Source organism: Cariama cristata, unplaced genomic scaffold (assembly GCF_000690535.1).
Source record: "Cariama cristata isolate BGI_N322 unplaced genomic scaffold, ASM69053v1 scaffold7355, whole genome shotgun sequence".
Lineage (NCBI taxonomy): Eukaryota > Metazoa > Chordata > Aves > Cariamiformes > Cariamidae > Cariama > Cariama cristata.
In genome coordinates, this window is record NW_009615728.1 from 75,673 (window position 1) to 99,201 (window position 23,529).

Below are 23,529 nucleotides of genomic sequence, written 5' to 3' on the forward strand. Positions count from 1 at the left end.
TTCAATACAGAACTTTGACTTGGTCAATATTTTCTTCTGTTTCTTCAAAATACTCCCTTTGTATCTGCACACAAAACAGCATTCAGAAAATATGAGGAAAATTTCTGGAGGTTTTTTTTGGGGTAGGGAGAAGTTGTTCTCCTTTCTTTTAGGCCTCTGTTTCAACTAGTGCTGGTTAGGCATAATGCAGACAGCATCAGCCATCCCTCTCATTTTGGGGTACCAAATGCATTTTAGCATACATTAAGACCACGAGATGACCAAAATGAGGTAGAAAAGAATTTTAACCTTGAAATCCTAGTTGACGTATTTGTAACTTTAACCTTTCAGTGCGATGCACAGTTCTAACTGTCCTTGTTTTAGCATTTGCAGTTTCTTTCAGCAAGGGGAGGGCAGGAGGGGGTCAGTATATTTAGCATTATACAGAATATGCTTCAGCATACCGTACAAAAGGCCACTAAGCAGTAATGCCATATCCTGGTTCAACAAGCCCCCTGCAAGGAGGTTTTGGAGGTGCAAGAATCCACCCACAGAGAGATACATGCAGGAGCTGAAATTAAAGCTCTACTCTTTCACAAAGCAAGGAAGGACGGGGGTAGGAAAAGCAAAGAAATTAGACCCCTCTTTTCCCTCCCCTCCCAAAAAAAACCAAAACACAGACATCCTCATTCCCTACCTAAGAAAGCTGTGCAATAACTCTCACAGCTTTGTAAGGTAATTGTTGTATCTATTCTTAAATCACTTTTAAGAGTTAGGCTTTAAACGCCTTCCTCTTTTACCCTTCAACCTGTGACTTCAGGTGTCACTCTCGTTTTGCCTGCCTGTTGTATCTTCTATTAGTTGTATGCTATACCTCTTCTCCACCAACAGCCTTTACTTGCCATTTTATGGACACTGAGTCAAGGACTAAATTTAAGAGCTGAATGCAAGTATGCTCACAAAGGGAGCTAAATCACATTCAACCGATCAACTCTTTTAGCTTTGGGCCATACTCAATTTTGTAGCGGGCTGATCCAAGATCTTGCCAGTGAAGCCCCAGTCAATAAGGTAAGAGAGCCAACACTGGTATGGTTATATGATAGTGGGTAAATTCACACATTATCTCTGTCCTTAACACCAAGGGCAAAACCAGACACGTCTGCAGCAAGCAATCTACCGATCACAGCTGTATCAAGGCAGCTGTACCTTCTCAACAGGACAAGCAGAAAAATTGATCAGCAGTAAGTCTCAATTAATTAGCTGCCAAAAGTATCACCTTTACCACCAGTTCCTTTACTTACACCAAGTCTGGTCATAAACAATTTATAACACGTCATCATTTCAATGCACTTAAGTATGATACATACCTCCTTTAAAAAGTCTTACTCCCCACTTTCTGTGATCCACACACACCTCTTTGTCTGAAAAACACCACTTATAGTCCTGCTTTCAAGTCCACAAAGCCATACCTGTTATGGCCAGCAATATCCATACGGGGTAAAGGGAAAGCGCTTTCCCTTCATAGTGGATCTGCTCTTCTTCAGACAGCTCACAGCAATCAGACTCCCTGTGAGCATTACCAGTGTATTTGCTTCCCTAACCTCTTCCAGTTTATACAGCAAGAGACACCAGTGACAGAGCCCATAAGAAAACAGTAAGTCGCAGTTTATAGATGATGAAGCAGGTATAAAAGAGGTAGGGGAACCTGCCAACGTCGCGGTCCAGTCAGCATCTGTCCCCAGAACAGTACGGAGAGGCTTCTAATTCTCCTTCTGTTCTGCGACTGCCAATGGTCTTACAGCTTTACCACGCCAGAGTTCATCCACAGCTACAAAAACAGTCATGCCGTTTTTATGAACACTTAGCTCTAAGAGTTAAATTAGCAATGACTGCTCCCCTTGTATTCAGGGGAATAATTTCAGGACACATTTTTCTCAAGACCATCAAGGTACTCAGATCTAATAGCAAACACTTCTGGATACTCTCACAGATTTCTCTCTTGCCCCTGTGTGCATAAGGCATCAAGTTACTCACACACCAGTTGGAGCATTCAAGCAGATCGCAGCGGCCAAGAAAATCTAAATTTCAGTAGACTTAAAACTACAGCCTATGTCACCTATGTCTACTACTGTAAGTCCCCAGTTGGTGTCATATACTCTTTTACATTCAGATAAATAATCTCAAAACTAACTTTCAACATACACCTCAGTTTCCAGGAAACTTGATTCACCTGGAATCCCACAGGCTTTTCTGCTGCAGCCAAATCCAGTATCAACTGACCCAAACCCACCAACTTACAGATGCTCCTCAACCCCCTTTATGTCAATAAGCCTGGTTTCAATTTCAGAGAACTGAACAGCAGCGGAGGTGCACACATGTTCTGCTCTTCAGGCTTGCCAGCTTCCTGACTACTACAAGCAGGAGTACTCTGGGGTCACATCTTCTTTCTGCAAAATAGTTCACACGTACATGGGGTTTGGGAGCACAGAGTAAAACACAGCTCTTCAGAGAGGCTGCTGGAGAACGGACAACGCTTGGATTAATGTACAGAATGAATGGAAAGCACACAGGAATACATAACAGGCAAACTCCTACGTTGTTCTTTTCTATAGCCGTAGTACATAATAACAGTTGCTGTTTGTTTTCTGATTTATTAGTATATGATCAAAGAACTGAGTGCAACCAGAATTACAAAAGTTTCCATCAACTAAGATGCTCAGGTAGACTTCTTTTACCGTTTTCTAAGTAAGATGTTGCAGAAATGAAAAATAATGCACAGACATTTGGTACCAATTAATTTTTTAATCATGGCATATAATAAATTTGAAAAATATTTCATCTACTTCCTCATAGGAACTTATCTTCCAATAATCATTGATTCAGCTTTCTCAATTTTTCTTTGCAAGGATTTGTTTCTTTATTGCACTGGACGGACATGGGTAAGAAATCACTTCTGTAGCCTATGAATACTGAATCTGTCTTTTCTGTGTTTTAAACAAACAGCACACACTTTATATCAACAAGTTATTTAGCTCACAATTTCAACGTAACTTTCTCAATTGATATCCTGCACTTCAAAAACAAAAAACACCCCCTCGCAATTCACTAATTCTACACAATTTCCTTTACACTACATACTCCACATGATAAAATAAAGAAACTTGCACCCACAAAACCTACCCTTTCTTTCCTAAAGATGCAAGTCCTGCTGTCACGGTATTTAGCAGCAGCATTAAAGCCCTCTCGGAGTACTTCGTTCAAGGTGGCTCTGGTCATGCTGCAGCCATTCTTGGGTTTGCTTTACATCCAATCCACCAAAGGGAAGAAGCTAACGTACCCTTTGAAGAATCACCTTTTGTTTCTCTACTTATTAAAAATGGAGGGGAGCCTCCTTTTCCTCTACTTTTTTAATAGTATTTTATGATACTTATGTGGTAATGTTGTCTCTAAGATATCACTCCATGCCCTGGCAGCACCGTTAATGGCATCTTTCAGATTCAATGACTTACACAAACAATGTCATTCTCTTCTGTCAACAACAATTAGCAATGCTTTTCTGTAGTGCTTTTGGGAAGCCTGAAAAGCAGACGACCAGTAGCTACATAATGGAAGTTGCATTAGGAGGCAAGAATGTGGCAAAAATCTGGTTAACTGTTGTCGGCTGACCCTCTTGTGTGAAGAAGTGTTGTTTGGCAGCAAAATCACCTTTTCTTTGGGTTCTAAAAATGGCTATGAACAGCTGGTATAAACTGTGTGCAGAATGGATTCTGGTGGGCTTAGGGGACTGGTAATGGGATAAGAGACCTTTCACCTTCGGGTCAGTAGTTCAAATTCAACCCAGGTTAGCAGCAATTGAAAGTCTTTACCATCTGACACTGTTTGTTAGCCTATTTAAAATGACTGAAGCAAAGTGTCATAGTAAAACAAGATTCCAGTATTAAGAAATACGACGAGTCCCAGCCAGCAGCAGAAACAGTCGCTTGAGACTTGACTTTGAAATCCCGTCATTCAGACTTCGTAGAGATCTACTCCTCCAACTCCTGACAGCCCCTTTCACAGCTCCCGTTCTCCTGCCCACCTCCATAATTCATCCACAATTCATCCTCCAGGCAGCTACGCACACCAAGACGGCAAAATCACTGCTGGCCCGGCCCGTGGGTCTGCGACGGATACCAAGGTCACCACCTCTCTGGGGTTTTAGCTCGCAATTGAGACTCAGCTCATCACTTGCCTATTTATTTTTTGCTGCTACTGTTTATATAGTGCAGCTGCAATATTTTCCAGCACTTCTCTCCTTCGCTGAGCAAACGTGTAGCAGGTGCTGCCTAATGATGTGCAACAGAATACAGATACCATTAAGAGACTGTTAGAACCAGGAGTTTATAAGCAGTGGAGCTCCAGACTATCACCAACAGGATTTCTACACACTTCTAGACATTTCCCAACCATGCTTTTTATACTTTCACAAGTGGACAAACACATGGCAAGGGAGGTACGAGATGCTGCATGTAAAAACTCTTCTTCTTTTACACTAGGCATGGCCAGTTTTGTACAAAGACAAAGATCTGGAATATATCATTGTCCAGGGATCAGGAAAATCTGATGAAAACACTGAAAGCAATGAATAAAAAAAAATCTGAACACTGGGTAATGTTTTCTGGGTGTACAGAAGTTTATTTACACTCGCCTTATGCCTTAGAACCAAGGTACTTTAAAAGAACCTGAAAACATTTCCATAAAATAAATACTCTCGCTACCACTAACTGTAAAAGAAAAACATACAGATATGCCATTTGCTTTCAATAAATCGCTTACAAACACTTCAGAGTATTCTATAAAATTAACTTATACTCCCTAAAAAGTTATGACAAAAGTATTCAAACTGTCATATGAGAAAACACACTGCTGCTCAAATCACCATATTTCTCAACTCAGCTGTGCTGAATAACAGTCTATACAACTGATCTTTTCAATCCGATCACTCTAAGCAAATTCAGTCATGTTTTGAGGCAGAAGGGAGTGCTCACTTGTTATTTAAATCGCACAACTCATGAAGGAGGCAGAAGGTTGGGAACAGACCCGGGACACAAATGTACAAACTGTATTCGGGGTAAGCGCTGTCTTCACACTACTCGTACTTTCCTCAGTTCTTAAGCCAACCAGCGATGATTCTCATTGCAAGGTACTACAAACTTCTAGAACATGCAACATTTTCCCTTTGCTGTCACTAATTGAATCACGTGTAAGGAGCTTAGCCACACCGCACACCCACGTATTAACAGATATTCTTTATTTACAGACTGCAGACTCTCTTCCTATAAAGTCAAAGAGGAACATTTGTAATCTTCCAGCGAAAAGCAGAAGAGAGTGTTCTGGTGAAAGCCAGCATTTCTGCTGGTAGCATGACAAGGAGATTCTGCCACAATTTAGAAGTTAGAAAGGCTATCAAAGAGGTCAGAAACTTCTTATTTATTTCAAAGCTCTTATTTGGCTATTTTGGACTACGACTGCCCTTGATGAGGTTGATGACAACTAGGTAACACAAAGCCCACTGCAGCATGAGCAGCTCTAAAGGATGAGATACTCAACATTTGGTCTGCCTCTACAATCCTAACACTGGTAGCTGCCTGAAAACCACTCCAAAAGCGCCCCGAATGACAATGTACAGAAGTCCTCTTGTAGCTGCTAGGGCAGACATCTCTATGTTTTCTTGCAGAAAGTAAGAATACCTAAGTTTTGCTATGCAATTATCCAATCTCGTGTCTCATACTTACCAGCTTGCCTCTGAAAGACGGCAGAAATGCAGATACAACAAAAAAGAACACCGCCAACAGCAAAGAATAAATCATTCTAACTGAATCACCTGGAGGGAGTGAAACATCTGTAACGGATTTGTGTAGCATACAAGAGACACAATGGAGCTGATTCACCAACTTCTTTTGCTTTCCAACCTCAGGTTGTATTGCAGCAACACTTAACACAAAAATTGAATAAAATATAAACTTCCTGTAAGGTGTTGTAAGTACTTTTTTGCAAGACTATAAAGCAGAAAAGGCATATTCCCAAAGAGTTCCCCAAAAAGACAGCCAAGTAGTAATACAACTCTCAATTACCGCAAAATAATTTACAAAAAAACACTGGAAGATATCTGACAGATACTCCAAAGGGAGGGAGAGGAGAAATCAGCAGGCAGTGCAAAGTATTGGACAGGGCTTAGTTAAGCTTTATGCAAGTATATTCTGAAGTTTGTATCTAAAGTAAAAAGGCTACAGTGATCTGATTAGAGATTGCTGAAATGTTAAAACAGACACAGAAAACCACATAATTTAGTAGACACTTTCTGATGATGCTTCCAGGTAACTGTGTCCGTAATGCAATGCATACTGACAATGACCTTAGGAGCATCATTTACAGATCAGATGCCCATCATTTGGGAAAGTTCTTCCAACTGTGGAGCGTTCAGCACAAACAAAGCAAGTGAGCCTGTTGGGTGCTGCTCACAGTTAGGAAACGCAAAAGGAAAAAAAGGCTGAAGCAATACAGGGACATCCGGAGACTCTCCTGGTTCTGAAATTAAATCTGGACAACCTTCATTAGAGTTTCTATGTTTGGCTCTTAATAGAGGAGAGCAAGCACAAGATGTTAGTTGTGTAAGTGTTAGCTGAACAGAAAGTAAAGCCTGAGACCTGGGAGAAGGGGAAGAATCAGAGAAAATTGCTACTCTCCAGCCTCAAGCTGAAATGCTAATAAGGGACAATACACAGTCAGGATAGAGGAATTAGTGAATATCTACACAAGTACTGTAATTCAAGGTTAGTAAATTTCTTTAAAAGTTGGAAAGAATGAGTCCGCTATTATAGGGAATTGTCAAACCGCTTAGCCTATATTTCAAAAGGAGTCTTTAAAGTACTTGAAGATGGAACGGTGAAAGCTTTCTTACTGCATATGTGGAGACCTCTACAATGAAGCAAGTGTGAGGTTTGGGACTTTGAACACTTACCACTAGGCGTTGCGGGGGGGAAGACACCAAAAACAGCAAAGACAACATTTAAAAAAGAAAAAAACCACAACGCAAAAAGGACTCCAAGGATACTCCATCACTAATTCCATTTAGGAATGGATGAACAATAATGTATCACAGCAAGGAAATGGTTTTGAACTTCTGGTGGGTTATGAACACCACCACCAATTAATTTTCTTCTGTGTAAACAAGAACATGAGGAGTCATTAAAAAACATTCTCTCAAAAACTACAAGATTGGGAAAAGTGTAAAGAATATGACCAAAGAGACAGAAATTCTTCATAATATTTTAATGAACTATGCATTGCCATTAACCACCACCCTCTCTAACCAAATCTAAGGTAGACCAGATTGGGCATAGCAAACTCCTAGCAAAAGCATCTGAGGTATAACTGTCCCGACTAATTCCAAAAACACTGCTTCCCTGCAAGACAAGGTATATTTTACCAGCAGTCTTCCCCTGGCACAGGGGAAGACTGCAATACCCCCAAATCCTCCCTCACTTCTTTAACCAAAGCAGAAATTTACCCAGCCGTTGTACAAAGTCATGCAAGGAGGTCAGAATTACAAGGATCTCTTTATGCGCTATCACTGCCCACGTGTACAAGCAGCAGGCAGGACACAGCCCTAATGAAACATAGCTAAAACAGAGGAAGCAGCAAATCACTCTTGCTTGATTCTCCTTTTCAGTCTTTCTGGTATTATTTAACAAAGGGAGAAAAGATGGATAAAGACAATGGAATTTACTTGCTTACAAGTTGAACTTTCTTCCCATCTTCGAGAACGGTATCCAGACTTCAAGTTATGTGCCTGTTTTCTTAGATTATGACCAGAAATGCAACGGTCAAATAAGAGGTAGAGGGGGTTTTGCATAAAATTGTTTGTCTGTTCATTTGCAGCGTACATGATGACATCTACTACTGACTATATGAGTCGTTACAAAAATCCTACACCACGTCAGCATGCTTTTTACACAGTTGCACTCCAGTCACAATTTCAATCACATGCAGATTGCTAGTGTTTTTATTGCTGATACACATATCTAGGTTTAATCACCCTCCTAGAGAAACTCAGCAAGCAATCAAAGTATAAAAAATAGAAAAAAACACAACTTCAGGGACCAGTGGGGAAAAGCATCAGAGCACAGTTGCTAGCCACTTACTGTGAACTCACAGTGGCACTTAACAGCGACCTCTTGCAAGGTCTTTAGGTCAAGTGTAACAAAGAGCAAAAGCTCCCAACGCTTACTTGAGTGCTGCGCAAGGGCTCGCTGCTGCAAAGTCTGGTATATGCAGCCTTATTTAAGTGAGTAGATCTTTTAAGTTCAGTGAGAAGTGCTCACATGGCATCAAGTTAGTTATGTTTAAGTCTTTGCAGGAGCAGACCCCTAAGTGTGGAAGGAGGTTATGTTCTGGTTTTTTAAATAACACTTATCTGAATCTGAAGAGCTGTTTTTCTTACCTGAAGTCTAGTATTCATTTCCAAGAAGTAGAAATTCTTACTGGAGTCCACAAGGAATTCTACTGTTCCAGCAGAGGAATATTTTACTGCTTTGGCAAGAGCTACTGCTTGTTCTCCCATTGCTCTTCGAGTTTCAGGGTCTAGAAAAGTGCTGCAACACAGAAACAATGCTTTTCTTTAGTTAAAAAAAATAATAATTCGATCATTTCATCTTCTGCTTAAACTACCAAAAGAGGACAGCTTCATTATTTAAGTTATGAAAACATGTCAAGACTGTCAAATGTATGCCTTTACATTTATATTACTCCTAAATAGATATACTGCATGCTTTGCAGTCACTGCTAATGTACAGGAAATTCAGAATAACAGTATTCTCAAATATAAAATAACAGAACACAACTTGTTTAAAACACCGAGATCTATTATAATGCAAGTTAAATGAAAATAAATCCATACAAATCCACAGTATTTTAGAAGGTATATCTATTCACAAAAAACCTTCAACTACAAAATCCATCCAATGGAAATATAAATGTCAAAATACAAGACAGGAGGTCTAAGGGGAATTTGTTTTCTGACTCTGAACTAAAACAGCATGCCCATTTCATTGACATTCTATGCAATAAAGTAGTTTTGGAAGCTAATGAAGTATTTATTCAGGTTTCTCACGTGAGTAAGATTGCAATGAAGAAAAATTCAGGTATTCACAATATTTAACTAAAACACCATCAACACTATCACAACTTAAACCTTCATATCCTATATTTCCTCTCTCGGCTTCACTTGTAAGCTGAAGACTAGTTATCCATGTTTGCTAATTGCAATTCATTCCTTTCCACAAATCCTGGACCCGCTCAAGGGCACCCAAAGAGCAGCTCAGCTACCACCTTGGGAGCCACTGTGAACATTGCCCAAATGCCAGGCCTTCTCATTCTAGGAGAGCAACATACCACTTCCACTGATCCAGTGAACCGAAAGATCTGGGAAGGTACATATTCTGCTTGTTACTCTCCTCTGTACTGCAAATTGCAGATTTAGATTAACCTATGCAGATTGATAATTTAGAGCTAGAGAAATTTCTCTGGGTTTCCATCAGAGCGGTGAAACTGGTTGCCCCTCAGCTTGATACACTGACCTTCAACGAAAGACAACATGTAGCTGCTCATCTTATATAAGCTTATAAATATGCTTATTACATTTCTGTGGTGACTTACAGTAGGCACATAACTCAGCTATCATTTTTAAAGTACTTTTGTAAGGGAATATGAAGTCATTTTTACCTTAGCTCTAAGTTACCATTTAAAAATAAAATACCAAATTTCTTGAGGTGTCTTCACCAGTGGGTCCTAATTCCGCAAAGGAACAATCAGGAGCCTCCGTGTATCTGAAGTGGTCCCACCAAAGTCAGTGAAGCTCCATCACAGGTCCAGGACTACACTTGGACAGAACCCAGTGCTGGGCCAGGACTTGTCTTTCAGTACTTACTATGGCGTTTTTCACCGAGACCTGAACTCACAGAAGAGCTATAGACTTCTGTCACAACAAACCATATTTGACATGACACAAAAAGTGAGGAAATATCTAGGCAAACTGGGAGAAAAGGGAATCCTTCTCTTCACGGGAAAAGTGCTACTTAGCACCTTTGTCCTTCCAGTGCCCACGTGGGCAGATTCTGATGGATGGTAGGGTGGGCATTTTCAGAATTTAGGAAAAAAATACCTTTCTTGGCAAAAAATGGGATCAACAGGAAAAGGAAGTCAAGTCTGATCCCAGGAAAGCTATCAGATCCTACACCAGATTAAAGGAAAAAACAGAAGCTGTGTGTTGTACCTATCAAAAATAGGCACAGGTAATGCAAGACAGTTTCATAATATTTCTTATTTTGATTAAGAGTGATAATACACAACACAAAATCAACAATCTATAATTCAATTTGGGGTTTCTGCAGGGCTTTCATCATGAAGTGTCTTATGAAGAACAGAACCTTTTCAGTATCGGCTTCATACTCTATTTCTAGAATAACCATTATTAGTTCTTATACAGATGAAAGACAGTTACTCCCCTTTATTACAGTGGTGTCTTCCCTATGTTTGTTAAATGTAGGTCTAAGATCAATCTGTACACCTCCTGCTGTAGGCAAAGAATGGAACAGAGGTGTCACACTGCTAAACTTGATCCCTGCCACGTGGTTAAGCTTTATGCTCCAAAATGACTGGACCATCCCTGCAATCAGCTAGGTTAATTAACCAAAGTTTTCCTGTTCCCCTCTGCTGCTTTACTTTCCATATACATTGTTTCTCCCTTCTTTAACGAGGCTCCTTTTACAACTGAAATAACTCTTCTCCAGTCTAATTAGGCATCACATGAAAACACAGCATTTTAAACCTGACTTCAAATCTTTGTCTCACACATACACTTGTTTTTCTTTTGACCAAATCGCTCCTATGCTCCGTCGCATAAAGGCTACAAAATAAAAAGGATTTGCAAGATAAAAGCATCAAAAAGAAAAAATAAGATCAGACCTGACATTTCACTCATAAGCCCTTCCTCAAGCTATTGTAAAGTTGATCAAAGACAATACAATTGGTTTGTGTCATTGTTTCTACAGCCAGAGAGGTGAACCACATAGGCAAGATGTTACCGCTCCACTCCTAGTTCATCAGATAATGTTTCCCAAAATATCTCCATCATCTTCACTCACAGATAAGGTTGAGATTTTGAAAAGCACAGACAGTTACACCATCAGTGGAAATTTAGTGGAAGTTTACTGCTCAGCTTAGACCAAAAAAAAAAATCATCAATAACATTTACCCTTCCTCTGAAGATACCGCTACACTAGGAGAGAAAAGTACCTTCATTTTCTAAATGTCAAGGGCAGCTTACCTGCTCTTAGGAAACAGGCATACTGTTTGTTTAAAAAAAGAAATTACTTGCCTACAAAACCCATTCTCCTTTGAGATATCTATTACGTGCTACCACACCGTGGGCATAAACATCCTGAAGTATTTGAGAACTCAGTTTTGCCCCTACATCTAAATTGTGCCCACCTATGGATCATGTACACAGGTCACAAACAGAACAGGCTCGCTGTCTCTCTTAACCCCAAATCCTTCAAGGATTTCCAGACAGAGTGATAGGAAATGTAGAGTCTGATACACATACATGGAGCACAACTCTAAGGAGAACTTGTACACAGAGACGAGTTCCATAACATACCTTTCTCCTAAATTCCTGCCTATATATACTCATTCAAATTGTCGGTGGCTTCAAGTAGCACCTTGGCAGTTAATCTGGAATATGATCCTGAAGTACTTGGCATCACACTGAGATCTTTCAGAGAGAGCTTAGTGGTTGGAGAAAGTGAAACAAGTTGCTGTCTGTGCACCTTCCCAGGACAGGAACATTCCTGAGAGAAGCTAACAATGGAGCATGCAAAAAAGGTCACAAAAATAGTTTAACTGTTTCACTTGCATTCTAATGCAGTCACTTACTGGTAAAACAGCCTCCCTTTTAAATCTCCTGCCTCTTAGATCTTTCTGGCACAGGCAGAAATAGAAAGAAACATTTCTGTCCTTTGAACTGAAATTGAAAGAACACCTTTCAATTTAAAAAGACATCGCAAAAGAAACATCTAGGATAGATAAGGCAATCTCAACTATAGGCATGCAGCTAGGAAGGAAAAAAATAAACAAATTATTTCCTGCCTGAGATTAAACTCAGGGAAATTTCGGGAAATTGCTGAGCGACTGTCCTAAGAATCACCTTATTCTGAAAATCTTGGATGCTAAGGTTTAACCCAAAGGACATGGAATCACTGGGAAAAGTAGAGATGTCAAAGGAGAATAAGCAGGCAGCTAGCAAGTTCTAAGCAGCTGCTCACTGTGGATGCTAATATGGATCTCGCTAGCACAGAATACAGTGGCAGGGTGCTGTTCCAACATTACTTGTCCAGGAAAGTCCTGCAAATATAGAGAGATTTAACACGCAGTGTCCTGAAGCTCAGCATTTTGAGATATGATAGTTGGAGACCGCACCTCGAGTGCTGCGTTCAGTTCTGGGCCCCTCACTACAAGAAAGACCTTGAGGTGCTGGAGCGTGTCCAGAGAAGGGCAATGAAGGTGGTGAGGGGTCTGGAACACAAGTCTGATGGGGAGCAGCTGAGGGAGCTGGGGGGGTTTAGCCTGGAGAAGAGAAGGCTGAGGGGAGACCTGATCGCTCTCTACAACGACCTGAAAGGAGGTTGTAGTGAGGTGGAGGTCGGTCTCTTCTCCCAAGTAACAAGCGACAGGACAAGAGCAAAAGTCCTCAAGTTGTATAAGGGGAGGTTCAGGTTGGATATTAGGAAGAAATTCTTCACCGAAAACGTTGTCAAGCACTGGAACAGGTTGCCCAGGGAAGTGGTGGAGTCCCCATCCCTGGAGGCATTTAAAAGACGTGTAGATGTGGTGCTTAGAGACATGGTTTAGTGGTGGGCTTGGCTGTGTTAGGTTTACAGTTGGACTTGATGATCTTAAGGGTCTTTTCCAACCTAAATGGTTCCATGATCCTAAATGGAGGATCAAATGTTTCATCTCTTCAACTGCTACAACAAAGGATAGTGCTGGATGATCCCAGTGAGTGGAAGGACCCTTCTCCATAACAATATTCCAAAATCTTAACTTTGGGCAAACAGTACAGATAGCCAAGTGCCTCTGAACAGCTGGACATTCCTTCACCCAAGTGGTGAGGCAAAAGTCAAAGTGCTTTAAAAAGCTTCTAAGAGGTTCTGAAAGGTTAGACAGGATACCTGCTCTCACCAGAGCAAAGTTTAAGAGCGCTCCGTTGAGCTCCAGTTATTGAACAGGAAGTCAGCTAAGACTCTTGTATATTTACTTTCCATTGATCCATGTACTTTAGATTGATCCTAAAGGATCGATGGATTTTCTGATAAGCTTATGGGCCTTGTTTCTCCACATGGGGAAGAATCCCTTATTAATCACTCTTGCAGACAAGGAAATACAACCACACCCTTGCATTTTTTCTTGCCAAAGTACACTGTCTCACAGCAACTGTCTCTGAAAACGGAGAGAAGAGTTTGGGCAGAGGAGGAACAAAAACTGAACCAAGGAACAAGAAGACTATTAAATGTTACCCATCTGTTTAAATTTCAACCTCTGTGAAATGAGAAGCCAACAGCACCTTCTAAAAAGGTGTGAAGCTAGAAGCAAAGAAAATTGCTGTAAATCACTAGAAGTTTTGCATAGCACTAACTTTGCCTAGCACTAACTGAAAAACTGGCAATGACCGTATGTGTCTTACCGTCCGTGCTTCCCAGAACAGAGTAGGATAACTGGCCAGGTTAAAAGGGTATAAGCAAAGGTTGTTGGTCTCCTACTTGAAACTGGGGGACTGACCACCGTGAACACCAAGGCTCCCTTGAATACTATAAATTCAGAGTGTGAACTAAAGAGCTTGCTCTCCTCAAAAGAGAGATTTTTATTTTTTTTTTCAGAAGAGACTGAACTTCCCTAGGAAAACTGGAGATTCAAACACAAAATGATCCCATAAGGATAAGTTCAACAGCTGCAGCCTTAGCTTTAAGAAAAGCATAGAAATTATTCTCAAAGCCAAAAGGCTCTCAACAATCAGTCTTTTAAACTAGATACTTAGGAAAACACCATCATAGGAAAAAAGGAAATCAAAAGAGGCTTGAGAAGATGCCAGAGCTAAAAGCCATGAGTTGTACAAAAGACAAACAAACATTTTAGCCAAAACCATCCCTATCTCCTAGGCTTTATGGGAAAAAAGCTTCAACCCATCTCAGAGCTTTTAAAGGCAGCTACCATTTAAAATAGGAGGGGAAAAGAGGACAGCTAAAAGCCGTGAGTTGTACAAAAGACAAACATTTTAGCCAAAACCATCCCTATCTCCTAGGCTTTATGGGAAAAAAGCTTCAACCCATCTCAGAGCTTTTAAAGGCAGCTACCATTTAAAATAGGAGGGGAAAAGAGGACAGTATTTCATCCACCCAGCAGTAAAAGAAAAGGTGTTTCAAGCAGTCATTACTCAACGAGATCTAACTGAAACAGCATTCACAGGAGGGGCTAACTTCAGGCTTTAGGGTCTCCGCGGAGTCTCACAGAAGTTAGCGCCCTGCTTATCTGCAACAGCCTTGTAACCCTTTGTAAATACACGGATTCTGCAGCCAACTGCAAGTGGCTGCAAGGCAGATAAGGCTTCCAAAGCTGTCAATAAAAGTCTGGCACAGTCTAAAACATTCAACAACAAGAAGGAAGAAGAGTTTTCATGCCAAATTTTGGAAGCTTTTGATTTGTCCACACTCTTTTGTAGAGTTATAGGAGGCGATGAGAAAACTGACTGGCAACTCCAACAGAGAAGCCCAAGAAAGTTAAAAGGCTGGTATTTCTGATGAAAGAAAACACTCTGATCACAGTTGGCTGGTGAGAGAAAGACATATCACTCCCTTTAATTGACCACAGACATGGAGAACGAGCAGGCAGCGCCTTACATGTACTCCTGAGGCAAAAGACTCTCTTAAGTGCGTAAGTATATGTATATGCACGCACACACTATATTGCAACTTGAAGTATTCACATTTCACAAACAAAAACATAGCAAGATCTTTAGGCGTAAGGCTTCCAAGAAATCCACAAGCACTACCAGGAAGCAACAAGAGCTATTTAAGAATTTATTAGTGGGTTTGTCTCCTTAGATTTAAACTTTGCTTTTTAATTTAAAATCTAGGTGCCAGTGCCACAATTATGACCCAACATTAACTTACACACTGCCTCTAAATAAACAGAATTTGGATGATGTGCTTTTCCTCACATCCTGAACTGTTGCATCACATAGTTCTGTGCTATAAAATAATGGCAAACTCATCCCAGCTGGTGAACGCATTACACTGGGAATTCCCATGGGCAGTGATACACCTATGGCTGGTTTTCTGAAATCAGAACTTCCTCTGTCCTTTTTTCTATGCATATTCTCTAATGAACGCCATGCAACAGAAAACACAGCAAGACCATACTTCGCACAGCAGCAATGTATTTCAGCTCCATTTGAAATCAGTAGGACTAAGACAATTTAGTAAGTTCCATATCCATTTTATACAAGATCATGAAAAAAACTAACAACACAACACCTGTTTTCTTCTTACAGAAAGACATCATGAAGTAAGATCAAAATACCCTCAAGCACAACGCCAAACTGCATTGCAGTCAAATGACAATCACTTAAACATTTATTTTCTTCATGGTTTTTAATAGATTACAATTTGCCTGCATTTGTACAATAAACAAAATCAGCAGCTTTCCAAAAGCGCTATCAGTAACTCTGAAGCTGCACCAAGAGTCTAGTATATACATACCTCGGTGCTTCCTCCACAACTTTTTGGTTTCTCCTTTGAATGGAGCACTCTCTCTCATTCAGCCACAAGGCATTACCATGGTTGTCTGCCAAAACCTGAAACAATAACACGCTGCTATTAACAAACAGATGTATGCATATGGCCTTTTGATGGCCTTTTGACATTATATTACTATGTGGCATGCAGTTAGTTTAATTTAAAAATAATTTTTTTCCAATCTAGAAATAAAGGTTGGGAAAAAATGCTAGCATAGAAAATTAATTGTATATGAAATACTAATTGAATGTTCCTTCAAATTCTGAATAGGATTATTTTAAAGCCTCTACATAGAGTCTACATACGGCAAAAAACCACTCCCTTCAAAATTTGTAAGAAGCTCCCACAAGTTCAGAAATCAAAAGACAGAAATAAGATTAAAACTACATTTTCAAGCATTTAAAATTGTATTGTGTAATGAAGTTACTCAGAAGCATATTGTTAAGCAATATCTTGTGTCAACGAAGGAGAGAAAAATCTCAAAGGATGCCAAATTTTGCTCCTGAATTACACAAAAGTTTTCAGAAGCAATGGCGAATGGAGCTTTCTTGGTAGGCAAACCACAGCAGCCTTTCTTTAACAAGGAAGAAAAAAATTTTCAGAAACTTGGCAATCTTTTATGAAGGGGAATAAAACTTACTACTTCCTCAGTACTTTCAATGGAAATTAAAGCAGTAGTTTCAAGGAATTTCTTTTAAAAACCAAGTGTCATCTACAGTTTCAGTTCATGACAGTCAAGTATCTAGATTCAACTACCTCAGTTACACACTAGAAAAAACACAAGTTGGGCGTAACAGAACTCTCACAATTGATCCTGCAACTTCAAAGTGGAAGGAAAAGTAAGAAAAGGAACTCTATCCCTTGGTGCAGCCATTTCCAATATTGGGACACTGGATTTGAGGATTCAAGTAGACTACTTCTTCCAATTTTTTGATGTTACAGTCTATACTTACTCATGGAACAATTTCTTTCATCGCAGACCACACCTGCTCCCTTTTTTCCTTGTAAAATTTTCCCTCTAATCCATTTTTTTCCATTTATCTTCCTGCTCTGATCTGCAGGAACCTGTGCCAATATCCATGCTTCATTCTGATAGTACAGTTCTACACTGAAAACCAGCAAGATAAATAAAGGAGACAACCTTCCCCAAACTGCATGAACTCAACCATATCCACTCACACTTGTGACAATGAATCTGTATTATTTATTATTCCTTTTAGCATCACAGAGCAAGTATGGCACTAAGCAAGATGAATTCCTGCATCTATGACACCAATGTTTTCTGATGCGTGAATAACCTGGCTAGATGTGACTGAAAAGGAGGCATTGATCTCATGAAGACAACTCATGGGCACTGTGCAGCGTCACATCCAGAGTGCTCCACAGCCTGTAGGATCAGACCTATCTTCTCCTCAGAAATTCTGGTGCAGCCTTATAAAATTTATGGAGCTTTCTAGGGGGGAGAATCTCCTTGGAAGAGTTCTACAAGATCAATGACTTCAGGATTTCCTAAACTACAGTGTGTCCCAGAACCATCTTCCCTGCCAGGGGGAGGTTTAGCAGCTGCAGCACCAGGGTACGCCAGCCAACTGCTAGATTCTGTAACAGGAGACTCAATACAAAGAGAAAAAACAAAACAAAACCCAAGAGACACCAAAAAACCCAAAACCAAACAAACAAAACCAACCAACAGCAACAGAAAAACAGCAGCAGCATCTAAAGCAACTTCCTACCCAAGTCCTAACTCATCCAATCCAGAACTAAACATCACGGAACTCCACAGAAACTCATTTGGGAAGATCAAAGATTTTTTGGTTCCTTTTTTAATATTAAAACAGTACCTCTAGGGCATAGCACGGTACTTGATGGAAAAATCGTTGTCCTGTATGCAGAACAATTCCTTGTGAGTACTTCTGTTTCCCTCTTAGAAAGCCTACAACTTCTCACAGAATTCAGCCTCACCAAAACAAACCAAAAAGTCCCAGAATATTTAAAAAAAAAAAAAACAACCACACCACCAAACACCGAGTTCCCATGCTTCTCTTCTCTTTCTCTGTATTTTCCTGAAGGGGATCATAAAACATTTTTCAAGTGAACTAGTAAATACGTTCTTTCACTTCAGGACATTTCTTGTATCCTACTTAATTTAGGCAGTCCTGATCTTAAAATAAATGTTTTTCCATTATCAATTAATATGGCTCAAAGAGAGACATGCATGAACATTTACTATGAAAACGTAATTATAAACTGAGTAAGCCAAACAACATCTAGCATTAGGCTTTTACTTTCACTTTGGGTCCCCTGTTTTCCTTATCAGAAACTAAAGAAGATACGTACTTCATAAAACAATTATCTTTCAGAAGACATTTACAGAATATTGAAATTGTATCTGAGATGACATAAGATTCCAGTACACACCTCACTAAAAATGCACGTCACAGCTACAACTTTTTTCTAAGTATCTAAATATTCCTAAAAGAAAACATCCTGTTTTGTGGGATTAGATGATTACGATGTTAGTATATGCTAAGTGAATCTATATGCCAAAATAATTAAATATAACGTAACGCCACCTCTCCTCGATTCAGCTAAATTCTATTTCCAGCTGTAGGATTGCTATTTAGCCAAGTAATAGTTAGACATTCCATGTATTCTTACTTTAAACTCAGGTCCTTTATATCAGATATTTCAGGAGAACAAGACTTCAAATCAGTTCAAGCATAAAGTCTATTTGGACTCTATTTTCCTGTTAATTGTTTTAGTCTTTTCTCATGTTTTACAAAGTGATTGTTTTATAGCTAGACACAGGAAACCCCTTATTTAACAATTTTAAGTACCAATGCTTTGGAGCTATATGAGAACGTTAAAAAAAGTTCTATTTAAAAGTTACTGCTAAATTAATAAATATTTGGCATCTGGTCTCAAATTGTTTGTATATTTAGTAGTTTGAAAACGAACCAAGGTCAACGTCCTAAAGCTGATTAGAACATGAAGTCAAAATGATACGCTATGATATTGTTAAAGGGTACCATCAAAGTGTTTGTGTAAGGAAAACAACATTCATTGTACATTTATTATAAATAAAACTATAAATTATTAATAGCAAAGCTATTTTGTTTAATCTAGGTGAAAGTATTCAACTATTAAGTACAGTACTGCCTAATTTTTTGGAGGTAAGATTTTTTAAACTTAAAGGAATCGAGGCAATGTAAAAATCTGTTCCCCAACCCATGAAAGTATGGGAGAATCAATCTCATTTAACTTGAGTCATCAATGAGTTGACAGGAACCTGCTGAAGCCCCCAAATCTGCAAGCACTGAAAGGAATAGATCTTTAAGGTCTACTGATTTCCATACAAAAAAAAAAGAAACAAAGACGTAGGTAGCCAAAAATTATTAGCCATGGCAAGAGAACATAGGAAGATGCTCTAGCGATCTGACCTCTTTTGTCACCTAAGATCAACACTGAAACTAAACGTTCATTATATGCCTTTCTGTGACCCTTCAAAAGAGAATAGGTTGGGGTTTAAATTTCAGTTTTACAGAGTGTTTCTCCATTTCACTGTTTCTTTTTCTTCATTTCTGCCCCTCTGCTCTGGTGAGATCCCCCTGCAGTACTGCCTTGAGCTCGGGGGTCCTCAGCACAAGAAGGACATGGACCTGTTGGAGCGAGTCCAGAGGAGGCCACGAAGATGATCCGAGGGCTGGAGGACCTCTGCTGTGAGGACAGGCTGAGAGAGTTGGGATTGTTCAGCCTGGAGGCTCCGGGCAGACCTTAGAGCAGCCTTCCAGTACCTAAAGGGGCCGACAAGAAAGCTGGGGAGGGACTTTTGACAAGGGCCTGGAGTGACAGAACACGGGGAAATGGCTTTAAATCCCAAGAGGGTAGATTTAGAAGAGATATAAGGAAGAAATTTTTTATGATGAGGGTGGTGAAACACTGGCTGAGGTTGCCCAGAGAGCTGATAGATGCCCCATCCCTGGAAACATTCAAGGTCAGGTTAGACAGGCCTTTGAGCAACCTGATCAAGTTGAAGATGTCCCTGCTTATTGCATGGAGATTGGACTAGATGACCTTGAAAGGTCCCTTCCAACCCAAACTATATGCAATAAGTTAGCCTGCGCACATAAAACAAATAAAAACATTAAAAGTATCAGGTTGTGGACACACATCTGGTGGAGTAAAAAACGTTAAACGTTTCTCTCTTACAAATCATTCTACACTATCAAATTTACTGTTGTTTCATTCAGTTATTGAGCTACTGTCAAAATACTTCAGGCTCTTACTGTAAAAAGAAAAAACTAAACCATGCTACAACTTAGAAAGCATTTATATTTTGGACAAAAATAAATGAAATTTCTGTTGAGGAAATGGACATACTCCATATAGATTTCTGGTCAGGAAAGATTATTTCAAGGCTATTTACAAACCCAGTGTAGTTGCCTACATCAGATCAAACACATCACAAATTTTAAAATCAGAATTCTGTTAAAAGAGTCTGTCCGAAACAAGTCTTGGCTTGCATTACCACGCCTAGCTTAACACTAGGTCCAATAAAACATATAAATGGTCACAATACACAAGTTAAGGAGAATACACCTGATATTGAACCACAAACTACCCAAAATGGTTCACAAATGCTTCCGAGTTCCCAGGGAGCGTTAGATATTTAGAACAGAATCCAAAAATACTGACAAAACCACCTAGAGTTTGCAAGAAAAATCTGAAGCATGGCAATGCTTGAACTCCTACATCCTCTGCGGCCCTGAAGCACTGCAGTCAGGACCCAGAGTTCAAGCTCCAGCCCTCAAGACAGATCCTACAACTTTTTCTTTTTTTTTCCCCCCCCCCGGCCCCATCGAATTGAGCACAGTTCATCGTCTTCCTGCTAAAGAAAGGCTAGAGAATACAAACAGGAAGGCTGGATTGTGTATGATAGCCCTGTACTTTGAGCAATGGCCCAAGACACAGGAAAACACAAGACTCTAGGCCTTTTTTAGCAGAGTGTTTTAAATGTTTTGAACTTTGATCAATTTATCAGTTGAAACCTTATTAAATAAACAAACAATAATTAATAGTATTAATAATAATACAAACCTGGATTTCTATGTGACGAGGATTATCAATGAACTTTTCTATCAGTAAGCGATCGTCACCAAAACTTGAAGCAGCTTCTTGAGAGGAAAACCTAAAACCTTCCCTTAAATAATGAAAACAAAAAGAATAAACTGTATTTAAAAAGTTGAGTCAAGTTCTGAAGTATACAAGCAGAAGGAACACTTCTTTATTCCAGTCATGTGGAAGTCGTCAGCAATCAACATACAAAAAAACAAGTTTTACCATTTGCATTTGATTCTTTAATGAGTATTCCTTTCTTGTCTCTTTTCTTACAAAGATACACCAAAAAAGCCCATTCTAAAAGCACAGACAATTTCGGTGTGTTTAAAAAGTCTGGGCATTTACAACAATTATTTGTATGAATCGTCTTTGTTGGCATTTTCTTCTGCAAAAGTAATAATCAAATTTTAAAAACCAGTAATTACAAAGTGCTTGTAATATAGAAGTAAAGGTAAAACTAACCATTATTTAAAGCACACAGCCCTCTTAATATTCAGGAATAGCCGAGGTTAGTTCCACATTAATTCGATGAAAGAACTGCAGATGTAATATTGCAGACCTTGAAAATTCTGGCTGGCAAGCAGAGGGCTGGAGCATCTCTGCTGTGAGGACAGGCTGAGAGAGTTGGGGTTGTTCAGCCTGGAGAAGGCTCTGGGCAGACCTTAGAGCAGCCTTCCAGTACCTACAAGAAAGCTGGGGAGGGACTTTTGACAAGGGCCTGGAGCAATAGGACAAGGGGCAATGGCTTTAAACTGGCAGAGGGAAGATTTAGATGAGATATGAGGAAGAAATTCTTCCCGGTGAGGGTGGTGAGGCAGTGGCAGAGGTTGCCCAGAGAAGCTGTGGCTGCCCCATCCCTGGAAGTGTTCAAGGCCAGGTTGGATGGGGCTGTGAGCAACCTGGTCTGGTGGAAGGTGTCCCTGCCCATGGCACGGGGGTCAGAACCGAATGATCTTTAAGGTCCCTTCCAACCCAAACCATTCTATGATTCTATGATGAAGTTTAACCACTGAACACACAACCTGAAGATGCAATACTTCCCTTCATAGAGCATACCAGCTGTACTACTACTTTTTCCCTGCATTAAAGCATAATTGAGTGTTATACTGCACATTCCACACACTGCCCTCTGTTTTCTCTTTTACATATGTAATTACTCAAACAAATATTGTAAGATACTGCAATCATTAATTTTATTTTTCATGGCAGAAAGATTGCTCCTATTGGGCATAACTGCTGACAGACAATTTTATGTACAGCTTTCTTGGTGGGAAATGCACCAGAAAACTCAGGGACCCAAAGGCTCCACAGAAGCTTTCTAGCAGCCCTTTAACTGGCATATTAGTCCTCTTTATGTTGATACACATGGAAAGTTAGGGGTACATTTCTGTGGGATCAGCTACTGAAATGCAGCAGCCCTGATACTTGTGCCTGCAATAAGAACCAGGGCACAACTGAGTTGAAGTTTCCAGGCTTTCCATCTCTTGAATCTAGTTCAATTCCATAAACAAAACCCAGGCAATAGAACCGTGCGATAGGTAAATTTACAGTGTCAAGATGTGTATATTTAAAGGTTATTTCTTCACCTTCTTTCAACCTTGTGGAATAACATACGCTATAATTTTGAGAGATTATACTCAATGTACAATCTTTCCTAAATTCATATTTAACATTAATATATTGAATTACTTAATAGAGACATAAAAATGTGTGATTCTGTACACACCTGATCTGTCCAAAAAACCAAAGCCAAGTAACAAACAGCCATACACAGTGTTTCTTACTGAAACAGATTTAGAGCTATTTTAACTCCCATACCAAAGGCTCTGTTTCCTTTTGTAAACATTCTCTCTTTTAGGCACAATTGACTATTTTTTCTTCACTGAAATATGTGCTAATTAGAAATCTAAACTGCAATACTTGTTAAAAAATGTCAAGTGCCTAATTATCTAATCCATACATCTGCAAATCTTTCGTAAATTATATATAACAGGAATTACTATCACAGTTAGGTATTCTGACCTTGTTTGTATCTTATAAAACTGTGCAGGTGCATTTGCTCAGTGATAAAAATTACCATAAATACACTTCACCTTCCTTAAAGAGACCATACTAACCAAATGGAGATGGGTCTGTGTCTCCTGAGGAACATTCTAAAAAATTAAAAAAAAAAACCAAACAGAAAACAAAACAAAAACCCTCAAAACAAAATAAAAAAAAAAGCTGTTTAGGCTAGAATAGAATTTGTATTTGGAGGATTATCCCTTCACCAAGCAACAGCTCTCCAGAGCCTCACCGCAAGGAAGATGCTCCCCACGCAACACAACCGTACTGATACGTGTGACCAAGTCCCAAACTTTCCTGCCCGCGCTAACCCCAAAAGAGAAGGGCAGGGGAACTTGGGACAGGGAAATCTGAGCTTGCTGCCCCGGTCTAGGCCCAAGTACAGCTTACCATACAAGCAACACGCTGTCTGCAGCCTAATCTGACCCTGATGTTTGACAAGACGGAACCATTCAGGCTGATGCTCCTCACCTATAGAAGA

The 23,529-nt window shown here is 39.7% G+C and overlaps 1 protein-coding gene across 1 annotated transcript in view; it reads right to left on the reverse strand.

Moving 5' to 3' along the window:
- Nucleotides 1-23,529, reverse strand: part of PCCA (propionyl CoA carboxylase, alpha polypeptide) — a gene marked incomplete at both ends in the record, with an annotated part of 99,509 nt that overhangs the window by 55,244 nt on the left and 20,736 nt on the right. Inside the window, 3 exons of the mRNA XM_009699920.1 lie at nucleotides 8,462-8,612; nucleotides 15,831-15,925; nucleotides 20,964-21,066. Of these exons, the coding sequence (XP_009698222.1) occupies nucleotides 8,462-8,612; nucleotides 15,831-15,925; nucleotides 20,964-21,066 (349 nt within the window). The remainder of the gene's footprint in view (nucleotides 1-8,461; nucleotides 8,613-15,830; nucleotides 15,926-20,963; nucleotides 21,067-23,529) is intronic.